At 41.4% G+C, this 18,125-nt stretch overlaps 1 protein-coding gene across 2 annotated transcripts in view; it reads right to left on the minus strand.

The window, feature by feature from the left end:
- The window catches only part of LIFR (LIF receptor subunit alpha), a 611,573-nt gene that overhangs the window by 92,622 nt on the left and 500,826 nt on the right, over nt 1–18,125 (minus strand). For both annotated transcript variants that reach the window (XM_086960553.1, XM_086960554.1), the window contains exons 15-16: nt 10,670–10,849; nt 7,657–7,758 (exon numbers count right to left, since the gene is read on the minus strand). In XM_086960553.1, the coding sequence (XP_086816679.1) occupies nt 7,657–7,758; nt 10,670–10,849 (282 nt within the window). The remainder of the gene's footprint in view (nt 1–7,656; nt 7,759–10,669; nt 10,850–18,125) is intronic.

Raw genomic sequence — 18,125 nt, forward strand, 5'->3', positions numbered from 1 at the left:
ACACAACTAGATCAGTCTGACTGACTGAGCATGTGTTAAACAGGGGGCCTGGGCCTCTATGAATAGCTCTGCAATGCACTTCAGATCTGCCTCAAATAGCTCTGCAAATGCACGTTCACGTTATATTATTTAATCATAGTCCAGGATTCTTTTGGTCATTGTATCTCTACAGTCTTACTTGAATCATATGTTTGTGATGACTGGCCGTTATTTGTGATATGTCTGCATGCTCTGGGATAGTCCAGTATTCTGAATAGGTGTGGCTTGTTGGCGACAGATGTTCAGTAATAGTGATCGTGAGTTAAGTAAGTACTGGTTGCAATTAGTTGTGACATTGTGAAACATCCTGCTTGAGTGCAGAGTTTATTTACAGTAGTTATCTGCTATTTGGGATGTGGCCGAATTCTTGACAGTCCGGAACTATTTAGATACTCTGGGTCCTTGCTTGATAAATTTAAAAAAATAGCTTCCATGCTTAAATTGTGTGATCTTAGGCAAATATTTTATTTGAACCAAACTAACTTTTTCTTTTTAATGAAGGCTCCCTGCTTCCTATTTTTACTGATTTTTTCAGATAAATATAGACAGCCGGAGCCCTTATGTTTGATGTGGGACGGGAGTAGGTGGGACAAGTGGATTTTACAGGACATGTAGATCTCAGTGGCATTTTGCCCCTTGGACAAGTAGATTATTTGGAAAATTCCACACCCCTAACAGAACGGATGTCAAGTCATCTTCAAATCGAGATGTATGTGGAGTATAATGAAATTTCTCTCCACTTCCAGTAGATGCCAGAGTGCTACTACGGCATCTTGGATGGCCTGCCCAATTATTTCAGAAAGAAGAGGGATACTTGCTATTCAGAGGGATATATTTTGCTTACGTGTCTATAAGAGGAGGAAAAAGTATGAAAGGCAGCACGAACTGCAACCTCTTGCCCTTCACTTAGCAATAATTACAAAGCAATTTAACTTTAAATAAAGCCAAGAACTTTTGTGTTCTATGTAATTTTTGTTTTCCTTTATTACAGGTGATTGTTCTGATCATAGTAGTTATTTAATTTTTTTTTTTACAAAGTTACCACTCATTTATACAATTTAATTAACACTGGGATTTAACTAGAGCATCAATTATGGTGCTACAGCACTTTTGTAACATCATAAATATGGGCTGTCAAAAAAAAAATTCTTTCAATTTCTCTGAACCACATTAAGTGCAACTTACAACGTGAGGTCTCTCGGTGCTAAAGGCATTGAGAAAGACTAACATAACCAAAGTGAAATTTGGAAACAAAATAGTCTCGTATTTTCTAAATAACAAAAGTGTGAAGATCATTCTTAATTCTATTAGAAGTTTGTTCCAGAGAAGGGAAGCCCCCAAACAAAGCTTATGAAAACGATGGTGGATTTAACATCTGAACTGATGATGACTGAAGCGTGTGGAATGGCTTGTAGAATGTAATGTATGATTCCAGAGCCTTTGAATATAACATTTTGTATGACACATAGTGTCATAAAGTAAATATGGTTTTCAAACAGCAGCCTAGGAAAATCTGTTAGAATAGCTTGGAAGAGAAAATCATCCAAGGGGAGAGAGTGACCCGCTATGCCTCCTGGGTATGGATTGCTTGCAGCCTATAGGAAGAATGGTTTGATATCTGAAGATGCATAGATTTTCAATAGTACAGTCGAGACTATATGAGGGCAACTAACAGTTTTCCGATTGTCAACAGAGAGATAAGGAATTATTTGCCTTAGTTTGAGTAACCAGATAGTGCAAGGTGAAACTACCACCAATAACTGGTTTCTCCCTCGTTAATGTATTATTCAGTTTAATATATAAACTTTGACTGTAGTCTCAGCGGATTAAAAAGGGAGGAACAAAATCTGTTCCTAAGGTAGAAAGCCACAGAGAAAGTTATATATTGAGCAGAACTAGAGAAAGATGTAAGCACTGTGGGACTCCTGTGTCAATGGATTGAAGTTATAAATTAAAAAAATGACATGACATAAAACATTTTTCGGATCTATTCTCCAGAAATGAAGAAACCCATTAAACTGCAGGTCCATTTATACCACACATCTTGAAAAAAAGATTAAACAAATAATGGTATCAAAAACTGCAAAAGGTCAAACTATGAGACCAAATGTTTTATTACTGTCTGCAGCAATTCTTGGATTGTCCACAACTGACACTAAGGCTGACTCACTACTTAGGTTGGGACAGAAGCCTACCTGAGCATCATTAAGAAGTCGGTTAGATTCTTGGTATAAAGAAAACAGTTAAGCAACAGCACTTTCCAGTATTTTCACAACCATAGGTAATTGGTCAGTAGTTTGAAAGAGATTCTGGGGCAACATTTTTTTTTATTAATTCGCCTCACCATATCATGTCCTGATATATCACCTGAAGGGATATGGTTGTTGAATTAGCCTCATTCACCTTTCCGAATGAGCTTTAAAAGCTCCTCTGGCTGTAGTTGCCTAAAACCAGCTAAATCACAAAGCTGATGGAGTGATTTGGCATTGTGCTATTTTCCAGCAGTAATTACTTCGGAATCACACTTCTCATCAGCTGTTAGTTTGTGTTTAAATGAGAATGCTGTATGGTATTTATTTGATCAATGAATTGTTTGTCCAAGTTATTGCATAGTTGCTGAGAACAGGCATTTACTATTGGGGGAATATCTATGTGTTGCATTATGGTGTCTGTTTGGTAAAGGAACTAATTTGTCCACAATGTAAGAAGACTACCGAACATACTCAGTATAACTTGTAGAAGGACTGTAAAGCTTTTGGAGGGTCTCATTAAGCTATTATTAGCTTATGAGTATCAACGTAATGCCTATGACGGTACTTAAATGATTCTTTTTCAGCCTTGGGCTGAAAAAAGAGTAATTCTACGTGTGAACTGAAATCCTATTAGATAGTGAGTCATCTGTCAATATCAACAGTTCTATTGAAATCAAATCAATAATTTCCGTTACATGTCCAGTGTGCAACCCACAGATTGAGTCAGCTCATTGATTACCTGGATAAGACCACAGTATGATTTAGACCTTAAAGAAGAGAAGCGTTATTGTCTTTTTTGTTGTCAAAGTGAAAGTTCAAGTCACCTCTGAACATACAATGAGCCTAATAACATGAATTAGCCAAACATCATCGTATAATTTGGGGATAAAACCTTTGGGGAATTAAGTGGACAATAAATTAATAAGAATGACAAATACTGTTAGGAACAAATACAAATATTTGCTGACAAACATTTGGCATCAACTAAAGATAAAAAGTTTGTGTTGGTGATTTTAATATGCATCCCACTAATTTTTCATCTAGGTAGTCTAATTTAAGAGAGGTGCAGTTTGTAAACTATAATCTAAAACATTATAATCTAAACATTCACTAAGCAATGGCTCAGTGAAAAAATAATATATCAAGAGAGTTACCAGTAACTAGTCGAAAAGATCTTAAAGAGTATTTAGCGCTTGAGCGCAGAACACACTGGATGTATTGGGTATGATGAGTTACTGTCACCTTATCTTTATAAACAATCACATATGAGGAACTGATGCAATTTTTTTAGTTTTTTCACTATTGTGAAGGAACTCCTCTACGTAAAAGAAGGATCACATAGGATCAGGTCTAAAAATTCCTTCAAAAGCTTCAAGTAATACATAGATCAATGCCTAGACTATGCAAATACCACAGGTACGTTTTACTGGTGGTATACTCTATCAATCGTGGTATAACTTAACCGGTAGGAACCAAGATAACATCTGTCATTAGTTTAGTTCAGTTCAAAAACTCACATTCTAATCCCCGCATCATCTCCCAAAAATCCATCTGGGATCTAGAACCTCCCCAAAAATAAAGATCCAACACAACATCAAACATATATGCACTGGAAACATATTACAACTTACGCATAAAAAAAACGTAAAAGAAAATATCTTTATACCTTTCCAGGTAAGGAAAACAGATTACACAATAGGACTTCACATACTTAACAGAATGTATTAACTATATACATAATCTCTCAATTTTCTAGGAGGTTTTTTTTCAGCAGATAATCTCTGCTTCCCTCAGCCATCCCCTTCAACTCATCATCAAGTTTGTCCTAATTCCAGGGCAAAGTTGTTTGTCTTTGCACAGATAAACTCTCCTTGTTCATCATCCAATCTAACCACACATTCTCGGACTTGCACCACTTTTTTGGGCATAGAAAGGTTTGAATGCCCTTTAGTTACAAACCTAGGTATTTTAACTCTGACACAATCCCCTTCCGTTACTTCCAACGGGTGCCTACCACTTTCATCTCCCCATTTACTATAATTTTTTACCACCATTTCTCTCTTACACTTGGCCTCTGACAATTTATCCTTCAAATCACTTCGGTCTACCATCCATGATCCAACCAACTTAGACGAGGGCACCCATCCCTTTAGTAGGCAAAACGGAGATAACCCTCTCAGAGCATTTGGAGTCGCATGAACAGTCTACAACAACTCATCAAACTCCTTATACTAATCCAACCCATTTGCTATAGACAGTTGCACATTATCTTTAATCACATTGTTACAACTTTCCACCAGACCACTGCAACTGTTATATGCCTAATGACCTGTGCACGGTGCTGCTAATGCTTTGCCCTGTAGCGGAATTGTAGAAGTTGGGGTCTGGTACATTCCATTCAGGGCATAGCTTGGTCAATGAGATTGTGGGGTGTGAGCTTCAGAATTCCCAACTATCACGCTGGGACATCTTGTAAAAAACAAAATATATTATATGAGCAGCAGGACATTAGGGGGGTTTAAGGAGCAGAGGAAAGAGAGAGGAGGGCGGATTGTTAGGGGTACTTAAAACGCAACTTTAAAAAAAATAATCAACGCATTTAAGGCCTTCAAAACAGAGACAAGTGAGTGTGCATGTAAAAATTCCTAATGAAATCCAGCAGACACTTCAGCATATCCGACTGAAAGCCCTTGTATCCAACTATTCACAACAGAATACACTTTTTTCAGGGGGTGTAGCATCCCAAAAACCTCGCTGAAAATAAGCCCCTGATTCCACTGCAAAGCAGCCGTCCAAACAAAAGGTGAACAGGAAGCAGTTCAATATCTGGGCTTTATTATTAAAGGTGTCTTCCGGGCTGCATTATTAAAGGTGTCATGAGAGTAGAATTTACTTTTATGCCTGTGGTATGTTAAGTATTTCAGAAGTGGCAGCGGACATTTGTGCTATCCCTTCTCTGAAACTCATTTCAGAATGGTATAATTTGCTTACCAGTCAGTTTCTGTGCAAATACAGCTTAAATGCTGCCCCCAAGGAGGTAACAATGTCACCAACAAGAAAAGTGTTTGCCTCTACCAAAAAGTCTGGTAGCCCTTTTGGAGGCCCTCCACGTGTTTCTTTATGAGGAACACACAGTAATGCTGCAGAAAGGTGCAGATTAGGGCTGTTAATAGGCTTCCTGTGTTCCAATTATTTCTGAGCTATGTTAGAGCCATTTGCTCCAATACCTGAGATCTCATCCACAAAGGTTTACTGACTTTTTGGTACTCCTGCAACCGTGGAAACTTACTACTGACAAATTTGGCCTTCATAAAAGGCTAATTGCCAGTCAACTGGAGATTTGACAATTATTTGTCAGGCAAATTTACACTTCAAAGGATCTTTCCTGTCTTCTATCAGTGATGACAGTTAAACAACACTAAGATTTAGAATCTGAGATATTGTCCAATAAAGTGCATCATTCTATGCAATATATAGAATTGTTTCGAGGAAAATAACACCACATGCCTCTTTGAATAGTCAAATAGCACATTTAATCAAACCATGTGAAGAAAAATCTTGGAAGGATCTACACAGCAGCAGTCAAACTCCGAAAATAGACTCGCTTTCAAAGCAAGGAATATGTCAATTTTAGCAAAATAATTATTTACTTACATTTCAGAAATCTAAACTTCCGTTTAGACACTAATTTATAAAACAGTGGATGCTGCAGGAATAACTCCTCTCACATACTTTGAATTATTGGGTGATGATTTGTCTACTATTGCACGGTTCTCCAAAGTTGGTTATGGAGAGCCGGATCCATGCCAGACTTTAAAGATAACTACATTTATCTAAATGGGGATATGCTAAAACTCTGGCCTGGATCCAGGACTGACTTTGGAGAACCTTGCACTATTGCATTGACTGAGTATGATAGTGTTTCCAAAAGTTATGCAAAGGTGTATATATGATTATCCACACATAGTCCAGCACAGGTCAGGGGGTCGTGGGGTCCTGAAAGCTAATTATAACTTCTTCACGTCCGTTTAGTAAATCATCTCCATGCTAGGATAATTTAAACAGCTGTCCTTGTAATAATGGAAACAACCCATTCTCTAACCACCAGAATACTCCAATAACTGCACAGGCTGCCATGCGGAAATGCATTCAGATGGTCATAATGGTAACAGCCTTACCAAATTATGCACAGCCAAGAAGTATACCGTTACGGGCACCTGGGCCATACACTAACTAAAACGCAAGAGAGCATTATGCTAAACCTTCTAAATAAGATGAATTGACAACTCTTATCCTGGTCTCCTGTTGCATCTCGTCTTGATATTCATCCCTTCCATTGACTGCAGTTCCTCAGCATAATACTAAACAATTATTATTTTTTCTTTGGTATCTTCCTGTCACTAATCTTCAACACTCTTTCCAATTATCTTAAGCCCTTTGTTGAGGGACGCTGCTTGACTCTCTCTTCGACTACATATAGGATGTCTGAATACATTTGACCACGGATATATTTGGAGCAGTCGTTATACCCTATTCCTTGTTAACATTCTTAGACAAAGGCTTTTACTTCAGTGCTCTCTTGTTACTGTGAATCATCTCAGATGGTTCACAGTTTGTCCTTGCTTCATGGCAGACGTATGCTACTTATTGACCATAAAGCATTCACATCCCTGCAGGTCCGTGCATATCCTGCAAAAGTAAAAACTAAAATCAAATATTTGACGATCACATCAAGATTACAGTTATTAATGTAATCGCACCAAGTGATCAATTTGGTTTCTGAGGTGTTAAAGGATCATGTGAACAGGGTGCCCACTGAAATAACAGAACACCATCTGCTTCAGTGTTTCAAGAGGGGAGGTTATGCATCTAAGGCAGTCCGTTCTACTGCCGAAAAGATTCCAGTGAACTGTGTATATCACTTTCTCTGTGAGATGAAATGCGAGGCTACCATTCTAACAGCACATCGACTAAAAAAGCAAGACAAAAATATAGCCATTAGTAAGCAATGGATTCATAGGCTAAGAATAAAAAAATATATATCAATATTTAATTGCATGAATTAAGAGATTCTAAATCTTCACATTCAAACATAGGACATACAATAAAATATCGATTAATATTAAATGGACTTATTTTCTTTAAATTAAACAAAATATGCTTCAAGCTATTCTAATATAGGCAATGTATGACGAAACAGTTTATTCTAGGTCTGAGATATTATTATATTTTAAAACAAAACGATCAAATTGAATTTTGCAGAGTTTCTAATCCACACCTACTGTGCAAAGATTTGATTCAATTGACCATTCCAAAAATACTTAAAGGTTTGGTTTAACATGTAATAGCAAATGAAGATACTTACGCAACTCTTGAACGTATCCGATTACAATCTTTAACAACTGATACTCATAGTTGTGGCAACTATAGACTGAAAATGTGTATCTTACTCCAGCCTGAAGAAGCGCTGCAAAGGAAGAAACAGATGTATTTTAATCTTTCAAGCAGAATAAAGCCAGAAATATGTCTTAATCGGGGAGGCACTCTAAATCCCAAAATTCCAGATAGGAACGAAACGCTTTGACTGGAGTGGTGGATTAAGTTCGAGCCTTCATTTGGATCCGAACAATTAATTAAAAATTATGAAGGAGTACATGCCTAAGGAGTTGTCGAGCACATCTGACAAGTCCTCACGCTTTTGGGTTGGGAGTGCCTCTCCCAGTAGTACATTTAGCACATATTCGCATAGCAATGCATTGAAATGGGGTTGTTGATGGCCAGGCTCCAGACCGAGCACATGTAGTGGGTGTGAACACTTGCATGGCAATTAGAGAATGCAGTAGATCAACCCACGTCTGTCTTTTAAAAACAATTTCAGAATACAGCTAAACAGTTAGGATTGTTGAGGATTTCTGCTGACTTCTGGAATCAGAACATACAATTCTATGGCCATGTTGTACTTATATATATTGATGGCTGCCATCTGAATGCATTTACTAATATTTTCTCTTTGAATGGGATATTTTAAAATAAAACAAAGTCTTTAAAAGATGACAACTGCACAAATGTGCAAAGGCATGGGAGGCCATCTAGAAATGTTCACAAAAGTATTTTAAAATGACCATTCACTGTTAGTGCGGCTAGCGGGAAAAAAAAGCACCAGGGGACTTTATAAAGGGGATGGTAATGACAGGAGAAGTTGACGAGAAAGAATTGGAAGGGGAGCAGAGAGAGGGCCATAAAATAGTCTCTCTCTTGTACTGCAATGTAAGGTCTAATGTCACCCGTGAAAGGATACGTCAATCAATCCTGGCAGGAAACATAAGAATAAGGGGAGATGTGGCCTGATGAACAGAGGTGCCTAGTTTGGAATAGGGCAACCAGGTTCAAGTTCCGGTGGTGGCTCAGTATCCTGTGATTCTGGGCAAATCACTTCATTTAACTGTGCCTAAAAAAGAACTAAGAATCCTACCTTCTGCAATGTAATCTGGTGTTCAGGGGCACTGCTCTAATACACTTGGGCCAAGCTTGTGCTATACAAAACTATACTTAAAACAAACGCCTTGAAATATGGACGAACAACAAAGCCAGCCAACAAAGTCATCTAATCATGGGCAACAAGTTGATGCAAACGCCTCTCTTAATATATGCTATACAATGGAAACAATGCGTCACTTCCAGAGTAGCAGAGCATTTTATGTTCGGGTGACTGCATGTAGAACATCTTGCTTATGAACAGGCAGTCACTGTGGACCATCTCAGCATCAGGAAGGTGCTAAATTGTGCCTCTACCCTATACAAAGTAGGCTATGTTATCTATTGAGTCACAATAATATGTTCAACAACAAGAAAGATATACACCCTGAAGACCACATTGTATGGAAAACGCTGAGTACTCATTCCAAAAACAATGCGGGCTACATAAACTTTGTATCTGAAATGCACGTGCTACACTCCAGATATTTAGCAGCAAGCATGGAACATCATGCTCTCTCTAAAGTCTTTAATGTCCAACTGTTATCAGCACAAGGGTGAGTTTGTAACCAGGCTTTCCTTATAAGTAGTAATTGCAGGTATATTATGTCTTCAATTTAAGCTGTACTCATATGTGGGCTACATTCAGCTATAAAATGATTGTAGGGCCGGTGTGTTCATCAGAGGTCGAGATGGCCGGATTCATGCCAGATTTTCTACCTAAGATACATTTACATATCATGCATCTAAATGGCATTCATTTACATAGTCAGTGGTTAGCTTGAAAATCTGGCATCTACGATCTCCCATACACCTCCTGGGTCTACAGAGGACAAACTTGCTGTAGTACAAAGTGATGGTTCAGAGAATGCTACTTCTAGGTCTCTCTTCTTCAAAGTGACACTGGGCGCCTTTCATCTTCAGCCTACACAGGTGAACAGAGTGGAAAGGCTAACCGGTGAACAGAGTGGAAGAGGATTAACAGGTGAACAGAGGGGAGGGACTAACAGGTGAACAGAGGGGAGGGACTTACAGGTGAACAGAGCGGAGGGACTAACAGCTGAACAGAGTGGTACTCAGAGTTAAAGTGCTCGCAGACTGAAATTCCTCTAGTGTTTGACTGGCCAAAAGAAGTACTTGCACCTTCATTTAGTAACAACTAGCACCTTGATGTCTCTCTGAGAGAAATATCCTGCATCAATGGATATTGCACCTTACCTGTGATATTAAGTCACATTAGAGATTTGAAGTGGTAGTAATTTGTGCCCTTCGCATATGCATCTACCCTTTTTATTTCAATGGATCCTCCATGCTCCCTATCCACCTCTGTAGCTGGTGCTATAGGGTCCACCTTTTGTTGGATGGCCTCTGTCAGGGAGTTCAAACATAGCAAAATAGTGTAGTCTGTTTGGATCAACAAAGGGTGGGTTCACTTTAGGGTTCAAAATTACACTACAGTTAATTCAAGCTGTGCTCTTGTTGACTAGCAATAGAGCTGAAAATCTTCATCGGCAACAACCCCTCTACCATTCTAAAAGTTTTCGTAGCAATCACATAATAATGAAATTTGTTTTAGCACAATTTGTCTGCGTGATGGTGTTATGGAACCCTCAATGTTGGATACTGCTGGGAGTTTGTGTCAACATTTGCATGGCATTTGCAATAGTCAGGATAACAACTATAGAACCCAAAACTCGAAAAAAGATATGTATGTGGATGTACATGTTTGAAAATATTCAATACTAAGGGTTTTTTAAACAAAGTTGAACCTACAAAAACAAATACTTGTTAAAGATCTAAACAAAGCAATGTTCATGCATTTCCATTTATAATGCATAATAAGTGAGACGTTTGATATGGTACACAAGTCAAATATTTAAAATAAAACAACTCCCCAGACTTACAAGAGGGAATCCACGCATCGGTTGCATCCGACGGAAATGTTTTCCAGTCTAAGGGTGAAGGCACAGACCCTGAGGAGTGGCGCCACTGCACCGTGATACCACAGGTGGCACCGGAGCCATGACGCCACGTGATGTTCATGCCATCGCCTGTTCCTACAGCATACTCGGTTTCAACATTACCTACGAGTAAAACATCAAGTAAAAGAGAACAAAATAACAGAAAAGGTATGAATGAGAGAAAAACAGAATTTCTTTTTATAAAAACAGATACATCCATGGACAGACTTGATATAGGCTGGATGTCGTTGAACCTGTGAAAGCTGATGACTATCAGGAGCATGAGAGTATATTTAGGAACAATGAATACAGCCCAAGGGCCGCTTTTAAAAACTATTTTCCATTTTAGAACTGACCACTACTAGACTGACAATGGCCCTGTCCTGTCTCTTTTATTGAAACTGTTTAAAAATAAGAGGAGGGCTAGAAATGCTGGCCAGACGGTTGAAAGAGTTAGGACTAGCTGCGGGCAACTAATATCATATTATTCCAAAAGCAGTCATACTGTTGTTAGAATGCCCACTAAGAGCCTCATGATCAGTTCCCTCTCAACTCCTTGAGATACCTTGGCCATAATTAACTATTTCAACCGGTAGCTCTCATGAGTGTAGGAGGCTCACGTCTTAAACTCTCCGGAAGGCGGGAAAGTCAGCAGGACCAGGAACTATCAAGTCATTTTATGCACATAGATGGCAGAGGAGGCAGGGGGTGGCCAGCAGGCGGAGTGGCCATCTGGGGCCCTGCTGGAGGGGACAAGTCCTGCACTTTACTTCCCCTTAGAGCAGAATATCCAAAACGGGAGGTGTATTAACTCGCAGTACAATGAAAATTCTATTAACCTGTGCCAGTGATGGAGAACATCAGTAGAGATTAAATAAAGGAAATATTTCTAATTTGTTATATTTTAAAGTATCTCCAGCTCTGTGAGAATAGATTAATCCACAGTGTGGGGCCCAGAAGGACTGAGTTAGATGTTTTGATCCTCCTTCACCCAATTTTTTACAACACCGTAACAGCACTTAATTGCCTTAATACTCCGCTGCTCACATCCTTCGTGGTCCAAGGGGGAGTAAGGCAGCTAGTGGTTGAGCCATGTTCACAACAAAAGCTGCCTGCTGACTAAACATTCCGATCTACCATCCACAAAGGCACACTAGAATATCCCCTGCACTGTTGGTCAAGGTGTAAACACCAAATGAACTCCCTCCCTGGCACAAAACAAAGAACACATGAGGGAACAACGATTCATTCTAGCCCTTGAGAAATCTATAGAAAGTTCTAAATAAAGCAATATCCTCGGCCACTGGGGAAGGTGTATGGGCAACAATAGGGCCCTTGGGCATGTCTAGTAAAGTTTAAAATGTAAACATCCCTTTCTTTCTTTGGACATCAAACTCGCCAACACTTGGTGATGATTGATAAGGTCATGTACAGGGTGATGCTAAAACAAATATCTCGTTCTGTTCTTCAGCAAGGCAGGGTTAATGCTTGACCTTTAGGAAAGGCTGAGAAAGAAAAACAAACCCATATTCTTTGGTGGAGACCCTGATCTTTAGAAACACGAGCTTCCCATGGGACTCCGCCTAAGGGCAGCTGCACTGGGAAGCACAATCATCCCCAAAGACCAGGCCAGAAACCTCGTTTCATCCTAGACAACAAACTCACAAAGAATAAACAGGTGAACACAGTGACCTCATGCGGCTTCCGCATACTCAGCAAGATTTTCAAATGGCTCCCCACGTCCACACGACCCACTGTCACCCCGGCCCTCATAACCAGCAGACTAGACTACCGAAAAGTGCTCTATGCTGGCATCTAAAAACACTGCTGCCAGACTCATCCTAGACACCACAGAAATGCGCACATCACTTCCTACCTCGCAGAACTACACTGGCAACTCATCCAGGGAAGATGCCTATTAAAGCTGCTCGTCTACGACTACCAAGCCCTCCACAACAACGGACCTGCGTAACTCAACAACTGACTTCAACTCTAACATACAACCAGACAGCTACGCTCCGCCCCACTTGCCCTAACAAGTGTTCCCCGCATCCACAGAAGCAAGTGAGTAGGGCACTCCTTCTCCTACAACGCCGCCAAGACATGCAATTAACTCCCTCAAACACATCAGGATTCCCCCTTCGCTACTCAACTTTCACAAGAAACGGAAGACCTGGCTGTTCAACTAGAACACCCCCGACCTACGTTCCTGCTCCAGTGCAGGGATACCCTCATAGGTGAAAAGTTTGAAGGAGATGGTAAAGTGGACGCAGCCAGCAAAATATTCTCTGATAACTTGGCAAAGCCAGGGATTCTGTTTTCCTTTGACCTCTAATCTATCTGGCAATGGTCTGCTATTTTCCCTCATGGTCAGGCCAAGAAGGTGGGAGGAGGAGAAGATTCCTTCTAATTTGGATCTCTACGTCTTCTTATAGATCGTGCACCACAAACACTCCAACATTGTGGTTGATTTCATCCTTTCAATGTTCATGTATATCTAAAGTTAATTCATTTATTTAATCTAAAAACAAAAATCAAAAATATGTGTTTTTATTTGCTTTGTTTTGTGAACATGCTAATATTTGCAAACAAATGATATCGAAGGATAAAACTGCCAACTGGATTTCCATGGTAAATGCAAAAAAAAAAACCTTTATTTTTTTATACACCTATACTGATTCAATGTGCTCTCTTTGTTCAATCTGTAACAACTGTCATAGGTTAAAAGCTGCATTAACTACTCCGGTTTTCCCAAGGTTTGCTGTAAATTGGTTAAGGCGGTAGGGGATATGCAAAAATGAGGTCTCCTAAAGAGAGTTTCCTATGTTGAACTCGGTCTTAAATAAAAAGAGGCAGATATCAGATGTGCAGAGTATAATATGCTTTTTATATTTAAGTGTGGGGAGGGGCCATAAATCTTGAGAGGCTAACGCTTAGGTGAGCCATGATGCCTTTCCCCTTCATCTACAATAGTGATAGTAAATGGCAAACCAATAAATATACATCGGGCTGGAATCTAGACACTATAAGCCTGACGTGGTAGTAAAGCAGATGTGCTAGTGGTACTGGAGCTGCTTGGTGCTCACTCAAAGGTAACAGCATCAGGACTCACCAATATGCCGATGAGCCACAACTCTACTGGAAAGTCTATTCTGCTTTAGACATTCAATGCCATTGCTTGCACATCATCCAGAACTGGATGGCTAAAGCCTACCTAAGGCTCACCCCAACTAAGACAGTATTTCTATTTGGCAAGAATAACAAAAAGCACAAACCTGGCTCAATGGCATGGACCTTGATGGTTTCAAAGCACAACAGTCACTGAATGCCAAACCTCATAACTTCACCCTCGTCACCAACCTCTCCCTCAAATAACATGGTCAGAAAATAAAGACTGCCTGGTACTAGCTCCCTCTTCTAAAGAAAGTCGAACAGTTTCTTCCATAAAGCGACTTCAGAATTACTACTCAAATCTGTGTACTCTTGCATCTGGATGGTGGCAAGGCCCTACTCTACATCGTTCAAGACTCCATCAGGGCCAGAAAAAATATGATCATATGACAGCCCCATGATGGAACTCCATTGGCTCCCGTTGCCACATGCACTATCTTCAAAATTAGCTGTATCACTTACAAAGCCATAGCAACTAGCACTGGTGCTCATCTTGCAGACTAGCTTACCACCTCTAGTGGCATTTCGGAACAGCCACAGCCAGGACACCACCAGACTGCAAACAGGACACCAACAGAATGCAAACTAAGGGGTCGATTAGGATGGCGGACGGACTTGCGTCCGTCCGCCACCCCTGAGTAGGAGGGACCGTCCGCATGGGCAGCGGCGGTCCCTCCATGGCAATTAGGATGTGACCGCCACCCTGGCGGTCACATCCTGTATGTTTTACATTGCGGCGGGTGCTGCTTGAAGCAGCACCCGCCGCAATGTAAAAAATGAAAGCAGTGCATTTGCATGCACAAAGCTGCAGGCACCGCGCGGTGCCTGCCGCTTCGTGCACGCAAAGGCAGGGGGGTACCATAGGTACCCCCCATGTGCACCCCCCACGCAACCTTCACCCAGGGGGCCCACAACGGGCCCCCAAAGTGAATGTCCGTATGCTTTTCCACGGCGGAAAAGCCGCCGTGGAAAAGCATTACTTTCCCTACATCCTAATATGGCTGGCGGTGTCTGATAGACACCGCCAGCCATGTTAGTGCTTTTCCGCCGTGGTCGCCTTCCGACCACGGCGGAAAAGTGGAGGACAGATTGTGAGACCCACCAGCCATCCTAATTTGGCGGTGGGTCTTTCAGGCCTCCTCGGCGGATTCCCCGCATACTCCGGGCCGGCGGTGCCTTCCGCCGGCCCAGAGTATGCGGGGAATCCGCCATCATAATGACCCCCTAAGTGTAATACAGAAAAACACAAAACAACTGGCCTTTTCCATCTATTTAGCAGGATTTGTGTATCCATCAGGACTGCCCAAATGCTGCTTCAATTTAGGAACGAGTTGAAGAATCACTTTTTTAAAGGACACATTACAATCCATTAACTGTGCAGACTTTGACGCTTGCCTTTGACCAAGTACAGCACGTTGCTGTCTTTTAGCTAGGTTTTCAGTACAGAAATACCTATGGAAATACCATATACATACATACATACTGGTCTCCATGGATGCAGAATCATCAGTATCTGTAACACTCCATGTATAAGCATTTGAAATTATTTTGCCCTACAGGATGATCTTTTCCTCTGCTTTTTGTAAGCGTCATAATGGTGCTTAACCAGCTCCTCCATCTCCTCCCACTAATAACAGTCATATCTTTAAAGTAAGTCACCGCAGTTGGCAACACGCCACTGTGTAGCTGCCCCCCACTGCTAACCACTTCCTGTGCCAATGATTGTCTTGCCCCCTCACCCCCCAAATCAGGCGAATGAGTATACTGCATACGCGAAAGCTCTTGTTCGTGCAGTATGTACAACAAGTGAATTAGATAGGACACGGTCTCTAAGGTATACAGGGTCTTGCAGAAAAGCTTTATAGTTAAATGTGATTACGTTTGCTTCTGCTGGACCCCTGAAATTGTACTGGAGCATTTAAGTACACTCTTCAGCACTGGAAAACTTAAACAGATGGCTCACATTTTTCTTTTTTTAAAAGACCTTTATTTGGCAATTTCAACGAAAAACACAGCCTTAGGCCTACAACCCCTAGGGACGGCCCCGATATTTGAAATTCTATGTCTGCATTATCCGTTAATACACAGCCTTGTAGCCGACAACCCTGGGGTCCGGCGGCGTAGTAATCTAAAATAGGATCATCAGCAATCTGTGTTGAGTTCGGCAAAGTGTCCGGTCTAGAATTTTTTATTTTAAAACGCTTAACTTATAACTGAGTTCAAGATTAAAAATCACACGTTGACAATTATCACATCTGTGGCGACTTACTGTTCAGAGCCATATGCACATAAAATTGACCCATGATGTACTTCATAAACATAATGTATCGTGGTCTCCCCCACCCAAGCTGCACCCCCTCCTATTCCCTATCTACTCCCCTTCCTCCTCCTCTTCTGAGCTTAAACTGTCGTCTTCCGGCAATGGGTCACACAACTCCCCTCTGTATATATTCCACGTAGACCATACTTTGTTCCATTTACGGGGGCAGGCCCTAAGCACATACACCGCCCGCTCTGTGAACATCAGCATGTCCATGTTTCTGCACCACAGCGACACCGTGGGCAGGTCTGATGCGTCCCACCTCTGTGCGATGTCTCTTTTGGCTACAATAATGGCTAGTGTGCCCCATATGCGACCATTTCTAGATAAATCAGTTGGTTCCCAGATATTCAGTAGACATTTATGTGGTTCTGGCACCAGAGATACTTGAAGTGTTTGTGAGATAGTGTGCATCACCTGACGCCAATATTCAACTATGAGTGGGCAGTCCCAGAGTGTGTGGAGCAGTGTCCCCACCTCCCCTCAGCCACGAAGACAGAATGGGTGCGGCGCCCTATGTAGTTTATGTAGCAAGGGTCTAGTGTAATATATTCGGTGAAGGATTTTAAGTTGTACTAATCTGAGTTTTGCCGAGATTCCCACTTCTTTCGGTGACGCTAGTGCCTCGTTCCATTCCGTGTCATCGATATCGCCCACTTCCACCACCCATCTCTCCCGCAATTTCAGTGTAGGGTCTGTCAGGTTATTCAGCAATTTCCGGTATGTTAGGGAAGTCGCTCCACTTTGCATGTAATCCGTGAGTAGTCTATCCTACAACGGTGATGACTCCGGGACCTCGGTGTCTGCCGGTATTGCCTGTAACAATGCGTGTCTGATCTGCACATATCTGTATGTTTCGTTTGGACCCAGGTCATATTGTTGCTGGAGCAAATAGAAAGAATCACCCTGCCAATCTTGATAAATGGTGGTCTGTCTGCTCCCTTGGTCTCGGATATTCATTGGATATTGCTCCCCTTTAATCTGAACTGGATCCCACCTGGGACCACCATTTATCAAGATTGGCAGGGTGATTCTTTCTATTTGCTCCTGTATTTTCCCCTTCGTTCCTGCCTATATCACTTATTTGCCCTGGGGAACCCCCTTCTATTGCATATTGTTGCTGGAGCCTGGTGAAAGGGATCATCGCTCCCTTATCCCACAGAACTCCCACCGTAGATATACTGATGCTATCCCACAGTGCAAACCCCTTACTCTTTCTCAATCGTCCTAGTGCCTTTGTGTCCCAAAGCGGGGTGAGTTTAGTAATCTTTCCCTTCCATCCCAACTTTGCCTGCGCCGTATGCCACAAAATGGCTGTGTGTCTCGTGGGTCCTATTAGCTTTGTGGCCTGGTGTCTGTTGTATAGTGCAGACAGCATGCTGTCAGTTCCTAGTTGCGCCCTGTCAGTCCTATAGGCTGGGTCATCCCTCGGTGCGTGTATCCACTGGCTCACGATTTTGAGCTGTGCTGCCCAGTAGTACAGCTGCAGGTGCGGCAACGCAATTCCCCCCTCATACCAGCCTCTGGTCAACTTGATATGTGCAATTTGTGCCGGTCGATTACTCCATAGTAAGTTTGAGACTAATGCTGTGACTTGTTGGAAGTATCGCGGCGCGACCGGGTATGCGGTGTTTTCCAGGGCGTACAGGAATCTCGGCAGTGCCATCATTTTATAGAGAAAGAAGGGGGGTTGGGCCCAATGGGAAAGAGAGTAGGTCGGGCCACAAAATGCTATAGAACAAGGGGATTTACCTAGGCCTCTGGTATTGATTCAACAATTAATGCCTGAATGAGGATGAATAAAATGTTATTAGTTTATCCTGACATTTGATTTATGTCATTTTTCTTTTCATTTAATTATCGAATTTGTTTTATATCTAGACAGAACAAGACCGTCATCAACTTCAC

This window comes from Lissotriton vulgaris, chromosome 3_1 (genome assembly GCF_964263255.1).
Source record: "Lissotriton vulgaris chromosome 3_1, aLisVul1.2, whole genome shotgun sequence".
Taxonomy (NCBI): Eukaryota; Metazoa; Chordata; class Amphibia; order Caudata; family Salamandridae; genus Lissotriton; species Lissotriton vulgaris.